The sequence below is a fragment of the Amblyraja radiata genome, chromosome 11 (assembly GCF_010909765.2).
Source record: "Amblyraja radiata isolate CabotCenter1 chromosome 11, sAmbRad1.1.pri, whole genome shotgun sequence".
In the NCBI taxonomy this organism is placed as follows: Eukaryota; Metazoa; Chordata; class Chondrichthyes; order Rajiformes; family Rajidae; genus Amblyraja; species Amblyraja radiata.
Window position 1 is genome coordinate 25,998,812 of NC_045966.1, and position 15,270 is coordinate 26,014,081.

Sequence of the window (15,270 nt, forward strand, 5' to 3'; positions counted from 1 at the left end):
GTGGCAGAGAATTCCAGAGATTCACCACTCTATGCGAAAAATGTTTTCCTCATCTCGGTCCTAAAAGCTTTCCCCTCTTATCCTTAAACTGTGACCTCTTGTTCTGGACTTCCCCAACATCGGGAACATCGGGAATCTTCCTGCATCCAGCCTGTCCAACCCCTTAAGAATTTTGTAAGTTTCTATAAGATTCCCCCCTCAATCTTCTAAATTCTAGCGAGTACAAGCCGAGTCTATCCAGTCTTTCTTCATATGAAAGTCCTGACATCCCAGGAATCAGTCTGGTGAACCTTCTCTGCACTCCCTCTATGGCAAGAAGGTCTTTCCTCAGATTTGGAGACCAAAACTGTACGCAATACTCCAGTTGTGGTCTCACCAAGATCCTGTACAACTGCAGTAGAACCTCCCTGCTCCTATACTCAAATCCTCAAATCCTTTTGCTATGAAGTTGATTGTCTGACAGTGTGCCAAAATGCTTTCATTCTGTGCCACTCCATTGGGCCATCTGCATAGAATCACTTCGACAAAGAGGGGACACCAGGGCTACATGCTGACCACATGACTCATGATTCTGGTGTGGACGATGTGCATATAGGCAGTGGGCATATAATAAACCCCATGTTATCTGTGGAATGTAATACACCAGAGTGCTGGGTTGGTGAAATAAGGCTTCCTCTCCCAACATTAGTTAAATGAAGCTATGCAACACTTGGCGTATAATGTCATAATTCTTTGTGTCAGTCTATTATAATGGATAAGATATGCAACAACCATTCATGTTAGAATGATGAATCATAGAATTTCTGTATATAATCGCGAATAACATAAGCATTAGCATCAACATCTAGCAAGAAGAATATTATTCGATGAGCCATGCATGAGCCCTTACAGAATTGGTATCCACCACAAATTTGCCCTCAATGGGTACTTTGGTTGACATGGATGAGCTCGACCGAAGTTGTTTCCGTGACGTAGATACAAGGAAATGCAGATGGTAGTTTTCAAAAAAGATACAAAGTGCTGGAGTAATTCAGCAGGTCAGGCAATATTTCTCGAGAGAATGGATAGGTGACATTCAGGTCAGGACCCATCTTCAGTCTGAAGGAATCCAACCTGAAAAACATCATCCATCCATGTTCTCCACAGACACAGCCTGACCTGCTGAGTACTCCAGCATGTTGTGTATTTTTATGTTTCCATGCTGTATGACCCTATGATTCGCAGCAGTGGCTCAGTAACAGGGATGGGGACCAAATGCCTCTGATGGCAGATAACATATTACATACAGAGGGGCATCTAACACAGGGGCAACTAACTCAGTACAGGGTGAACCAAGCTGCCAACTTACAGCGAATTTCTCAAGAAGCAACCAGCTGAGGAGCTGTTCCTGCAGCTATGACCCTCACCATTGGCAAAGAGTGTTATAAGCACCAAGGAACCCATGTCATTTACCAAAGCATGCCCTGCATACACAGCACTGTGCATTGCAGTTAGAATTTGGATTCCAGGTAAAATTCTATCACACATTACACACTAATGTATCTACTGCTCAGGATTTAGTTAGCAGACCCTCTTACAATATGCGGTAGGTAATTTTCTATTGAGGAAAGTAAAAGTGGGGAGATGTAAAATAGGCAGCAAATCAATTAGTCGGTCACCTATTGGACATCTGTAGTTAACATTAGCTTTGCTATTTTCATTTCTGGCATGAATCATTCTATCACTTTCTCTCAGGCTCTTCTAGTATCCAGAATAGCAACTGTGAGACTGACAACATTAGCCTTGCAAAAGTCATAAATCTAGAAATTAGCCTGCATAACATGATCCTTTTGTCTGCAATTCAATCTCAATGAAAAATAAAATGCACTGAATAATTTCAATTTTCAGAGTTCAATATCAAAGTTTCAAAACTTCCAAAGCAGCCAGGTAGCCTTCTCTTGCTTCCATTTCTTATTATACCAGTCATTTACAACAGAAACAAAGCAGAATGGGCAGGTAAATGAATACAATGTAAGAAGTGTGAAGTGATGCTTTTTGGCAGAAGAGATGGCAGAGAAAGATTGATTTAATGTTACAGTTTTAAAGTGCATGCAAGAACAGAGGATCTTGTGATTCATGTGCATACTGTAGATCTTTAAAGGTGGCAAGCTATGTTGGGAAAGCATTGTAGGCTCTTAAAGCAAAGTACCATGGATGTTGGGAATCTGAGATAAAAAAACAAATGCTGCAAATAATTAGCAGGAGAAAACAGTATCTGTATGAAGAGAGAAAAAACAACAACAGTTCCATGATCTTTTGAAAATTGATCAGCCTGAAATTATAATCCTTCTTCTCTCTCACAAATGGCGCCCAAAATGCCATTACCTGCATTTACCTGATACGGGCTTTGCAAATAGCCAATTGAAGACAGAGAAGAGGCATAATTTGTTTCACTTAGAGGACAGTGACTCTTTGGAACTCTATTCCACATGGCATGGTGGAAGCAGAGTTTTTAAATATTTTTAAGGCAGAGATACATTCTGGATCGGCAAGGGGATGGCTATTTACCATGGAGAGACAGGAATGAATAGTTGGGATTACAGTCGGGTTGATAATAATTTTATCAAATTGTAGAGTGGGGTCAAGGGGCTAGATTACAGTATATCTCCTGCTCCTGATTTATATATCTGTATGCATTGAGTGCAAAAGCGATAAACCTATGCTGAAGATTTAGAAACCATTGGTTTAGCCACAGTGAGAGTATTGTATCCACTTCTGGTCACCACACTTTAGGAAAGATATGAGGATCCTTTTTCCAAGATAGGGGCAACAAAAACTAAAGGGTACAGAATTAAGTTGAGAGGGGCGGCACAGTTGTGCAGAGGTAGAATTGTGGCCTTAGCGCCAGAGATCCAGGTTCGATCCTGACTACTGGTGCTGTCTATATGGAGTTTGTACATTTTCCCTGTGATCCCATGGGTCTGGGCGCTCTGGTTTCCGCCCACATGCCAAAGACGCACAAGTTTGCCAGTTAATTGGCTTCTATAAATTGTCCCTGGTGTGTCGGATAGAGCTAGTGTACAGGTAATCGCTGGTCGACATGGACTTGGTGGGCCGAAGAGCCTATTTCTACGCTGTATCTCTAAAGTAGCCTAAACTAAAGGGGCAAGATTTAAAGGGGACCTGAAGAGTCACTCTTTCACACATAATGGGTGCCAGAGGAAGTGGTAGGGACTGGGACAATTACAATGTTGAACAGGCATTTGAATGGGTACATGGATAGGAAAGGTTGAGAGAGGTAAAGGCCAAATGCCGGTGTGGACTAGCTAACTTAGAATTCTTGGATGTCATGGATGATTTGGGCCAAAGGCCCTGCTTCCATGCTGTAAAATTCTATGGCTTTAAGGATTTGGTGAAAGGGGCAAAGTTTAAAGAAGATGTGCGGGGCGTTTTTTTACACAGTCGGTGATGAATGCCTCATTTGAGCTGCCAGGGGCAGTTGTTGAGGCAGATACAATGGTGGCATTTAAGAGACTTTTGGACAGACACATGGATATGCAGGGAATGGAGGGATATGGATTATTTGCAGGCAGATAAGATTTGGTCTTGGCATCATGTTTGCCACAGGATTATGGGTCGAAGGGCCTGTTTTGGTGCTTTACTGTTTTATGTTTTATATGAAAAGTCTTTGATAGGGTACAGAGGGGATTTCACAGTCTATACTGGCTTTATGTAAGGAGCTATCCCTGTTCCACTCCCCTGTCCTCTTCCCATAACTTGGCAAGTTCTTTCCTTACAAATACTTACCCAGCTCCCTTTTAAATGACATCATCACATTTGTTTCCTTTTTAAAGCTCAGGTAGTACATTCCACACCCTGATTTCTCACTGATCCTTATGTCACGTTTAGCTTATTTTGTCAATCACTTTCATTCTTTGACTCCTGCATCGTGACCCATCAGAATCTCTATCTGAGCTGTGTATATCCTTCATAATTTCACTTAATTCTGAGAGGCCTTACATCCATTTCTGATCCAAAGAAAACCACTCTTGCTTCTGCAAACTATGCACATAACTAAAGACCTTCACTCTCGAAACTATTATGGTAATTATATTCCATATATTTCCTGAAGTAAGGTATCTAGAACTTCAGAACCAGATGCAATATTCCAGTTGTGGTTGAAGGACTGCGTTATAAAGGTTCATCATGACTTCCTTAATCTCGTTCCCTAGACCTCAGTTTTTGATTGTATTTCAGATTCAGATTCAACTTTAATTGTCATTGTCAGTGTACAGTACAGAGACAATGAAATGCAAATGTATTAGCTTTCTCAACCGCGTTTGTAAGTCAACGAATTGACTGCTCTGTAAGTCAAGAAATTCTGCACTAGACCTCGCCCAGATCTGTCTGTTCTTGTACTATTTTTAGATTGTGCCCTATTGTTCATATTTACTCTTCCAATTCTTGTTACCAAAATGTAACATTTCAGGTTTCCCAGAATTAGATTTAATTTGCCACCAATTCATACATTCCTGCAGCCTGTCATTGGGATCTGTTATTATCCTTCTCAACATTCACCAAACCTCCAAGGTTTATATTATCTGCCAGTTTTGGAAATTTGTCTTGTCCAGGTTATTAATATTTAATAAAATAGAGTTTATTTTAAACTCTAAAATAGTTTACTCTATCTATTAATAGAGTAGATGTATTAATCTACGGTAACTCCACTGTAGAGATTTGCACAACAAACAACCTTTTGCTACAAAGAACAAACTTTCACACAAGATACAAAAGCATAAATGCAGATTTAGAAGCAGCTTCTACCCCATTGTTATCAGACTACTAAATGGTCCTCCCACATGCTAAGGTATAGTCGTGATCTTCCAACCTACCTCTTTGCGAACCTTGCACTTTATCAAATACATTTTGTAAATCCATAATGCCACAACAATCAACTTTCTCTGTTATTTCTTCAAAACATTCTTTCAAGTTAACCAGACATGATTTGTCTTCAATAAAGAGAGGTGAGTTTAACTCTGGTCCTGATTATTATTATTATTATATTTCTAAAAATGTACTCACTATGTGTTTATTGCTACAGTAACTGAAAATCAAGAAAAACTGCAGGGTTTCTCAGAAGTCAAAGGAAAATTGCACTCTCTAATTTGTATTAAAAAAAAATAGGGACATTCTATTAAGAAATATGTACAACAGGTATTATTAAACAGAAAAAGTTTAATTATTATTTATTAACTTAATTACTTTGACTTTTTATATTTTGTATTTAATAAAGAGTTAATATAAATGAAATGCTTTAAATTGGTAAATCAACTTGTTCAATTCACTTGCTACCACTTCTACGAAACTACTCCTCCTTCAACTGCTTACTGAGTTTCCTCGGAGGGTGTGAATTACACCACTTAAGACATACCTCATCTTGGAGCAGTGTCTTACTGAACTCCAAGTGATGGCGCTCCATAATCGATGTACCATGAAGTCTTGCCAATGGATCCTGCGACCTATTGCATTAATGGAATGGAATTAATGGGTGCTCCTTATAAAAAAAAGCCAATACCTCATGATATGCCTTTGGTAGTGGTTACTCACTTCAATTGATAGAGGTTGTTTGTTCCTCTGTGATCAATATCATGGCAAAATGCAGCTGTCACCATGGCAAATGCCTCCAGATCTGTATAGTAGCTTTTTAGATTTCCAGTCTAAAAAGATCAAGAACAAGGTCAACAGTGCAAAATTTGTGCAGTGGGGAATCTCTTCAAGTCCCTCATCAGACATTATCAGGCAATTGAACCATTCAATCATCAACTAGAGAGCGTCCTGAGCAATTATCTACCTCATTGGAGACCCATGGAGATCTTTAATCAGACTTTACTGGACTCTATCTTGCATTAAACGTTATTCCTTTTGTCATGTATCTGTACACTGTGGATGGCTCGATTCTAATCATATATAGTCTTTCCACTGACTGCATAGCATGCAACAAAAGCTTTCCACTGTACCTCGGTACATGTGACGATAAATAATAAATTAAATCATCCTGAAATTGTAGACATTGCAACTGTGGAAATGCTATCTGAAAACAGCACAGAAAGAGATTATGGGTAGTTGAAACTTTGATGAAGAAGAGACGAAAACCTGTTGATAGGATGATGGGAGTCACAATTTAAGTGTGTGTAGAAAAACATAAAGTGAAAGATGGGCCAAAGACAGAAACAAGAGACAAGGACGGAAAAAGAAAGAAAAGATTTAACGTCATAGTTAAAAATTATAAAATATGAATAACTTATTACATTTATAAATTATCGTCCAGGTTTAATAGCTTTGATTCTATTACAGAGAAGTTGAGGAACTGTAGGAATATTAATTTTAATGTGAAAAGAGTTCTACTTGAGTAAAGCTGCGACTCTACCTTTCTATTGCAAATCTATTGCAATCTAATGTGCATATCTAGTAATATTGTGAAATTTAAGGGGACATTGAGGATGTTTTATTTTCCAACTAATGGCAAAGTGGAAGAAATTGTTCATAAATGTGTGATGATTCAATATTCCCAGGGCACCTGTTCCACACCATAGATTACTTAATGATCTACACAGTACCCTGTGTGCTCATTAAACCTTATTTTCCCAGCAAATTTGGTCAATATGTTTTGACAACAAAATATATATTTTGATTCTTTATCAATCAAATAATGGTGAAAAAAAATTAACATCACATTGAAACAGCAGAAATAATAACAACGTTAATAATGCTTTATTTAATGCTCTTCTGAATTTGTTGGTCATTGCATTGCTGATGGAATGATTTATTATCCAAGCAGCCATATTACAGAGGGTCACCTGTATTTAAATATATATATATATCTGTTTTGTGATAGAGATTTCTTGATGTATTCAAGAGACTTGGATATAGCTCTTAGAGCTAACGGAATCAAGGGATATGGGGAGAAAGCAGGAATGGGGCACTGGATCATCAGCCGGCTTGAAGGGCCGAATGGCCTACTCCTGCACCTATTTCTTTTTTCACACAGAGAGTGGTGAATCTCTGGAATTCTCTGCCACAGAAGGTAATTGAGGCCAGTTCATTGGCTATATTTAAGAGGGAGTTAGATGTGGCCCTTGTGGCTAAAGGGATCAGGGGGTATGGAGAGAAGGCAGGTACAGGATACTGAGTTGGATGATCAGCCATGATCATATTGAATGGCGGTGCAGGCTCGAAGGGTCGAATGGCCTACTCCTGCACCTATTTTCTATGTTTCTATGTTTCTATGAAAAGGGGCAAACAGGACAATGATAGTCAGGATAGAGGCAGCTGAATACAGGCAGAAGGCAGATTTGGCAAAACAGCATTTGAATTATTAAAATACAGATAAGGATTTCAGCCGCATAAGAGCCAATATGTGGAGCATATTGTGACCACTGCCCAGTCCATCATCGGCTCTGACCTCCCATCATCGAAGGGATCTATCGATGTCGCTGCCTCAAAAAGGCAGCCAACATCATTAAGGACCCACACCATCCTGGCCACGCACGCATCTCTCTGCTACCATCAGGTAGATGGTACAGGTGCCTGAGATCTGTTACATCCAGGTTCAGGAACAGCTACTTCCCCACAGCCATCAGGCTATTAAACTCGCCAACAAACAGACTCTGAACTGTAACAGCCTATTGCACTTTATCTGCTTATATATGTGTATATTGAACTGAACTGTTCTGTATTTTTGCTTACAATATTCTGTTGTGCTGCAGCAAGCAAAAATGTCATTGTCCTATCTGGGACACATGACAATAAACTCTCTTGACTTGACTTGAGCAGTCAAATGTTGATGTGGTGGTAGAATTGTTGATCTGGGTTAAAAATAAGGAAACGAATAACAACTAGTTCTGAATAGCCCCCAAATCATTGCTTTATCTTTTACCCGTTCCTTCTGCTAAAACTGTCAATCGTGCATCTAAATGTGACAAGCTTTATGCATGTCTGCACACATGCACAAAACTATTAAAGATTTCTGCATTCCAATCCAATTAATCAAATAAAGATTCAGACTGTTTCAAGGAGATGTTTGCCAAACCATCAATGTTATTAAAAGGTTGGATATAGTCAAAGCAAATTTTTGCCTCACTTAATGATCTAAAGCTTGCTGATAGCACCTTACCATCCTGCACACGCACCACAAAATGCATGCACTTACATGATACTTGTCCAAAAAGATAAACCCACTGCATAAAGACATCCAGGGTCCATTCTGTTATGGTGAAAGGATTTTTGCATGCTGTAACCCAGTCATGTGAGTGGGTTAGAACAAGCCCTGCTCACAAACCTGGTGAAAAAGATTTGCTATGCACGTCAAGGCTCCCATCCCCTGAAAAAGGGTTTTATCTTTCATTTCACAGACTAAGTGTGATTTATCATCAGTATCTGGAAGGTTATACTCCTCTACTGAAAAGAGCTCCATCAGGTTCAATAGAACAGTGTATAATTCATAGCACCACAATAGTGCCCATTTCTACTCACTGGTGTAATTCATGTTGGATGAATTATAAAAAAAAAAGATTTTTGAATGGAAAACCAACAAGGTAAATACTTACAGTGAGCAGTGTAAACATGGTGTGTCCAACATTGAACCCATGCCGCCAGTTGTGATAGGTGATCTTTCTGTATCCTTTACTCAGTGAATACATGAAACGAACTAATACCTGCAGTATGGCAAGATTCATAATATACAACAATTTTGTAATCAGTTAACATTCAAACTCATCACAGCTGTTTATGCTTGTCATTATTTATGATTATTTTCTAACTCGCCAGACTACATTTTTTTGTAATCCACTCATTTTTGGGGGATCTGGACTTTGCTGATGAAACCAATATTTACTGTCCATCCTGAATTGTGCTTGGGTAGATGGTCTTGACCCATCTTCTTGTACTATTAAAGTCATCCTGATGAAGGCACTTCACTACTGCTGTTGGGCATGGACTCCCAGGTTTGAGATCCAGCGATGATTAAAAATTGGTGATATATTCTCATGTGAATATAACATTCGGCTTGGGGAGGAACGTCCGTCTGGTAGTATTCCCGTGTGCTTGCTGCATTTGTCCTTGGTGGTTGAGGCCGTGACTATGGGAGGTGTTCTTTTAGCAGCCTAGTTAAGGTATAAGAATGCATTTTGTAGATGGTACACTGTGCTCCAAGTGATGGAAGCAATGAATGCTTTGAGTGGTGGATGGGATACCTATAAACAGTTCGCTTTGTCCCGCATGGGTCGGGGTTTCTTGAATGTTGCTAGAGCTACATTTAGCCAGATAGGTCACATTTCTGACTCATGCCTTGTAAATGGGGGGGAAACTTTGGGATGTCAGGAAGTGAGTCATTGGGGTATATCCAGGCTCTGAACTGCGAATTTAACCCAGTATTTCAGCGGCTTGTCAGATTGAGCTTCTGGTCAGTGGAATCTGCAGAACATTGATGGTGGGGACTAAGCATGAGATTCCATTAAACATTGATTGGAAGTTAAAAGGATTTCATTGATTGCTAAACAATTTCAGATGTACTGATATTTTGAAATATCTTTAAGTGCTAATTATAGGATCTTGGAATGTCTTGCTGCCTAACTGTACCTCAGACTTGAAAGGATCCTCGGGTTAGATGAAATTTACACTATACAATGTCTCCCTTGCAGACAAAAACTCCCCCCCCCCCTTGCTAGTTGCCAATATGGTGACAGATCTTGTGCAATCACAATCAATCCATAGGCAATGGACACCCTATTATAACAAAATTAGCACCAGCGGTATCAAAACAACATATACTTCATGGGTGAATTTTAAATCTATTATTATTAACATTCAAACTAACGGTATAGAAGAGCATATCATGCTATGTGGCCTATCGTACTTACGCTGCTTTTATAACTGACCTTATTGAATCATTAGCATTGCTTTAATATTCAGAACCTCAAAAGTTCCTCATACTTATTGTCTGTTACTTTAAACTTATTTATTGAATCTTTTTTAACCCAACTTGTTGAGTAGAACATTCCAGGGCCCTGCAACTCTTTGATGAAAACAAAATCTCCACACACTCCTTTCAGATTTTTTTTGGTCATAGGAGCAGAAGTAAATCATTTGGCCCATCGAGTCCACTCTGCCGTTCAATCATGGCTGAACTATCTTTCCCTCTCAACCTCATTCTCCTGCTTTCTCCCCATAACCCTTGACACCCTTACTAATCAAGAATCTGTCAATCTCCACCTTAAAAATGCTCAATGACTTGGCCTCCATTCGTAGAAGTATTGTATGGGCACACAGTTAAGGCGAATATTTTTTCTTGATGACACTATCCAAACTTCTCATTGTGCTGAAAACTACAGTTAGGCCATTTCTAACTCTGTCAGTTGCTCCATTTGTTTCTAATTGCCGCAGCGAGACTTGCCGCAGCGAGACTCCTGACGGGCACCCGAAAAAGGGACCACATCACCCCGATCCTGGCCTCTCTCCACTGGCTCCCTGTACGGTTCCGTATATATTTCAAGACCCTCCTCTATGTCTACAAAGCCCTTAACGGGCTTGCCCCTTCCTACATTAAAAGTCTTCTCACCCACCACTCCACCTCCAGGTCCATCAGATCGGCCGACTTGGGGCTGCTGAATATCCCGCGGTCTAGGCATAAGCTTAGGGGCGGTTGCAGCTCCTAGACTGTGGAACAGCATCCCCTTTCCCATCAGAACTGCCCCCTCCATCGACTCCTTTAAGTCAAGACTAAAAACTTATCTATACTCCCAAGCCTTTCCTGACGTCCACTGAGCGAGGGCTATTTGTATATATGTATGTAGTTTGTTTGTTTATACTATTCTTATAACAAATGTAAAGCACTTTGGCCAACGAGAGTTGTTTTTTAAATGTGCTATATAAATAAATGTGACTTGACTTGAAATGTGACTAATTGTCTTATGGTTTGTCTTAAGTGTAGTACATAGTGTTGTCTGCAATACTCAGTGATATTATATTCTGGCACAATCTCCTTTCTTTAATATTTCCTCCTACTTACTTTTATATTTCATTCTTCTATTTATAAATCCAAGTAAATCTATTCTTCTTTTAACATATTCACAACTTCCTGGTGGAACGGTTAAAAGTTTAATCAAGTTCGTCAACTAATTTTTCAAGTGAATTTGGAATTTAAAGAACAACCAGGAAAGTGATGAAATTTTCAAATACGGTAATTTTGTAATGGTTAATTAAATAATGGTTACTGTAACTTATTGAATAAATTATAGTAAGGCTGACACTTTAGTTGGTACAGGACAATGAATGGGCTTACCTCTTGAGGTACGTGGAACTTATCAACCACACCAAGCTCATAATACATCTGTATTCCACACTTCACAAGATCCAGTGGAGACCATTCAAAATCACAGAAGTGAAATTCGTAGATTTCTACTTGTTCGGCATCTGGAAGTTCTTCATACTTAAAAATGAAGAAATAAGTAATTGTAGACTGCAGGGGAAATTTCCAGAGAACTCACCTCAATCTACTTTTGCTGAAGGCTTGGAGAAATTGCAGCAGCAATTTGGATTTTTCTTACAGTGACTGTTGATTTTCTCACAACATTACAGTATGAGGCCAAGTTTAGTGATAGGTGGAAACTGGGTGAATTCTCACAGGGATAGCAGAAACGTATTTTCATGTAAAATAGATGGCCAATGGATAATTAATGTAGCCCTTTATTTTGAATAATCCTAAAAATGGCTCTTAAAAATACATTTTCGTTCAGCTGATTTTACATGCTATGTATATATTCATAAAAAATAAACAATAATACAAAAGACTGAGCAATCTTACTTGCAACCATCTACTCACCAGTAATTCTTGAAGTTCTTCTTCGTCACATTCATTTGGTTCCCTCTCATATAATTCTCTAGTTTTCTAATAAGGTGGGAATATGTTGTTAGTAACTTACTTTCAAAATCATAACCCAAAGGAAAGATAATTTCAATATTAGACACATTCCTAAAAAAAGGTTGTCATTAATTGATTTGACATACCAATATGTCTTGTATTTCATCTTTAGAGCATTTAATGTGGTAGTTAACCATGTCTTGGGCAATGTCTTTTCGGTTTTCTAATTTGTTCATTCTGTCATATGTATCAGTGTTCAAAACAGACCACCCGAGGAACTGTGTCAAGGCCTGAAAAAGATCAAGAACTGTTAATCAGTAGCTTTACACTGCTTAATTATGCCACAAAAATGTACCTCCTTGAACCTTACTTCCATCAGAGTTTCATCCATGTCATCAAAGGGCTTTCCGTCCTTTCTGTTATAAAATGTAGCAACTCCCACAATTTCTTCTTTCTTGTTTACTATTGGCATTGAGAGCACATTCTTTATAGTCCATCCCAAGGCATCGAGTGGTTCTTTCTGTAAGCGTCATATGGAATTTGATTAATAGATTCTTTGGCCGTTCTTTGCAGTTAATGAAACATGTTTAACTATTACAACCAGCTATTTTCACTCAGAAAAGCATTGAAAAGAAACATTATATTTTGCAGTTCCCTACCTGAAAATGAAAGAATTCATCTGCACCTGCATTCAAAACATTGCATATCTGGAAGATGTAAGAAATGTGAAAAGTTTTTCCCATAATCTAATTTCATTGGTAAATAACTTGTTTTGCAATAACAAATTGTTTTTTTTTTATATGGCATCAAGCAATGTTATATGCAGACAAAGGTCATCGTACTTACAAGACTAGTTTCCGCAACATATGATGGCAGTCCACTGACCAGAGCCCAGTGATCTGCAGGAGGACTCCTAAAGAAAAGGAAAACTACAAATTAGCTTGAGAGGATAGATCAATTTGTAAGATACTGCCTAAAAATACTAAACCCAAAACTGTTTAACGAGGAAACGAAAATAACATGTGGAAATCTGAAAAAGAACCAAAATCATAGTGTGTAGTAATTCATTGACTTGGATTTTGTAGGATATTGTATGCTGAGCTCAGTATAACTGTGCGCATTTCCTTGGATAACAGAATTATAGCAAATCATTTGGCGCATCACGGTTAAAATGTTTTACTACTCAATTCTATTCAATTCAATTCAACTTTAATGTCATTGCACAAATACTGAGTATGGGTACAACGAAATGCAGTTTTGCGTCAGTCCGTAGTAGTGCAATATAGAAATTAAAAAAAAAAAACTGCACTCTAATGCTCAATTCCACCACTTACTGCTGTAGTTACGGCTGCTGGTTTCAGCTTTAAAAGGTCCCCATGCTCCTAGGTGATTTACCTGGGTTCCAGAGAATCAGGTTCACTGAGTCTAACAGGTCTATCAGGTGATCATAAGATCACTAATGTTTTTAAATAGCTTTCAAACCCACCACTTATTGCTGTAGTTATGACTGAGGATTTCCGTTTTAAAAGGTCAAGACATACTGTATGTATGTAGTTGTAAACCTGCATGCTGCTTGCAAAATGTCACCTCTCTCCAGTGCCATATTTTGACCAGGGGCCAAATAATTAAAATCACAGAAAAAGGATACAACTAGGATGTATTCTGCTTTTTTATATCCATATTGTATTTTTGGTTATCTCAAAGTTACTGCATATACAGAGAAAATGTCCTAACCCTTTGGAGAGGATTGTAAAATATAGTTTATAGAACTATTGGGAAAGAACGCTGAATGGGATAGATGTGATTATTCAACCAGGGGCTGACAAAGATTTAATGGGCCAAATGGCCTCCCTCTGTGTCACACCAGTTTTATGATCTTATAAGTATGTAATGCCCCAAATGGCTTGCAATATCAAAATTTAAGCATTGCAATTGCTAGACTTGAATTTAATGATGTAGCTGTTGCCATATGTTGATCTCACTCACACAAAGCACAAAGCCATTGTACTGTACTATTCAAAGAGATCGTCAATTCGCGTATTTTAGTTTTGGAGATACAGCAGAGGAAACAGGCCCTTTGGCCCACCTATGCCAGGCGGAAGAGCTACTGCCTCAGAGCGCCAGAAACCCGGGTTCAATCTTGAATACGAGTGCTGTCTGTATGGAGTTTGTATGACATCTCCGTGATCTTCAGTTTCCTCCCATAATCCAAACATGTACAGGTTTGTAGCCTAATTGACTTGGTGTAAAAGTAAAATTGTTCCGAGTATGTGTAGAGTAGTGTTAATGTGCAGGGATCGCAGACTCGGTGGGCCGAAGGTCCTGTTTCTGCGCTGTATCTCTACCAGAAACTAACCTAAATACCAAGTTCACGCCAACCATCGATCACCCGTTCACACTAGTTCTATGTTTTCCCACTTTCTCATTCACTCCCTACACACTGGGGGCAATTTACTGAGGCCAATTAACCTACAAACCCGCACATCCTTGGGATGTGGGAGAAAACCGGGGCACCTAGAGTACACACCCACATGATCACAGGGGGATCATTCAAACTCCTCACACACAGCATTCGAAGTCGGGATCAAAACCGGTTCTCTGGCGCTGTGAGGCAGTAACTCTACCAGCTGGCAGAGTATTGTTACATGCTGCAGTCATTAACAGGATCACAGGTAGTATGTCAAAATGGTCATCACTTTGATCTCCTAGATTGGAGGAATGAACGGTCACTGATGTTAAAGGTGAAGGAGAAACGCTCCTGCGCCCTTAAAAAATAGCATGAGCATTTTGATAGATAGAAACTACCAACATGTATCTTTTAGTAAAGGCGGCCAGTTCCCAAATACAGCAGTGACTGGTATTTCAATGCAATGAAAGTCATATCACTTGATGCACTCAATTATTAAAGATATCTAATGCTCATAAAAAACATAGAACTCTTTATGAAAAATACAGACTATCAACTATGCACTTGAAACAATTTTACTATCAGTGAACAATTCAGAAACAAGAAATGAGACAATCTACTATTCATATATATATATGTATGACGCACACACACATATGTATGTACACGCACACACACATATTGCTGGCATGATTGCACACTAACATGGCACGCTGGAAGTTCAGCTTTCACTGCTGCATTGAGACATTGAATGGCTTCAGTCCATGCCATGGATGTTGAGTAGCTGGATCCTGAATGGCAGAAGGTGTTCCACAAGCATTGAAGTGGAAGTAGCTGCCACTTCGCTGCTGGAAGGAATGTCTTCCCATCCTACATGGAGCTCTTTGCTGGATGCTCCTATACATTGGACACATGCTTCCTTGCGGGTTTTCCAATACTCTGTGCACCCCGCTGGAAGAAAATTTAA

General features: G+C 39.1%; 1 protein-coding gene across 1 annotated transcript in view; it reads right to left on the minus strand.

Moving 5' to 3' along the window:
- The window catches only part of pde6a (phosphodiesterase 6A), a 45,749-nt gene that overhangs the window by 14,024 nt on the left and 16,455 nt on the right, over positions 1–15,270 (minus strand). The window contains exons 7-15 of the mRNA XM_033029579.1: positions 12,743–12,809; positions 12,556–12,603; positions 12,267–12,416; positions 12,043–12,186; positions 11,858–11,923; positions 11,318–11,464; positions 8,586–8,693; positions 5,587–5,696; positions 5,411–5,498 (exon numbers count right to left, since the gene is read on the minus strand). Of these exons, the coding sequence (XP_032885470.1) occupies positions 5,411–5,498; positions 5,587–5,696; positions 8,586–8,693; positions 11,318–11,464; positions 11,858–11,923; positions 12,043–12,186; positions 12,267–12,416; positions 12,556–12,603; positions 12,743–12,809 (928 nt within the window). The remainder of the gene's footprint in view (positions 1–5,410; positions 5,499–5,586; positions 5,697–8,585; positions 8,694–11,317; positions 11,465–11,857; positions 11,924–12,042; positions 12,187–12,266; positions 12,417–12,555; positions 12,604–12,742; positions 12,810–15,270) is intronic.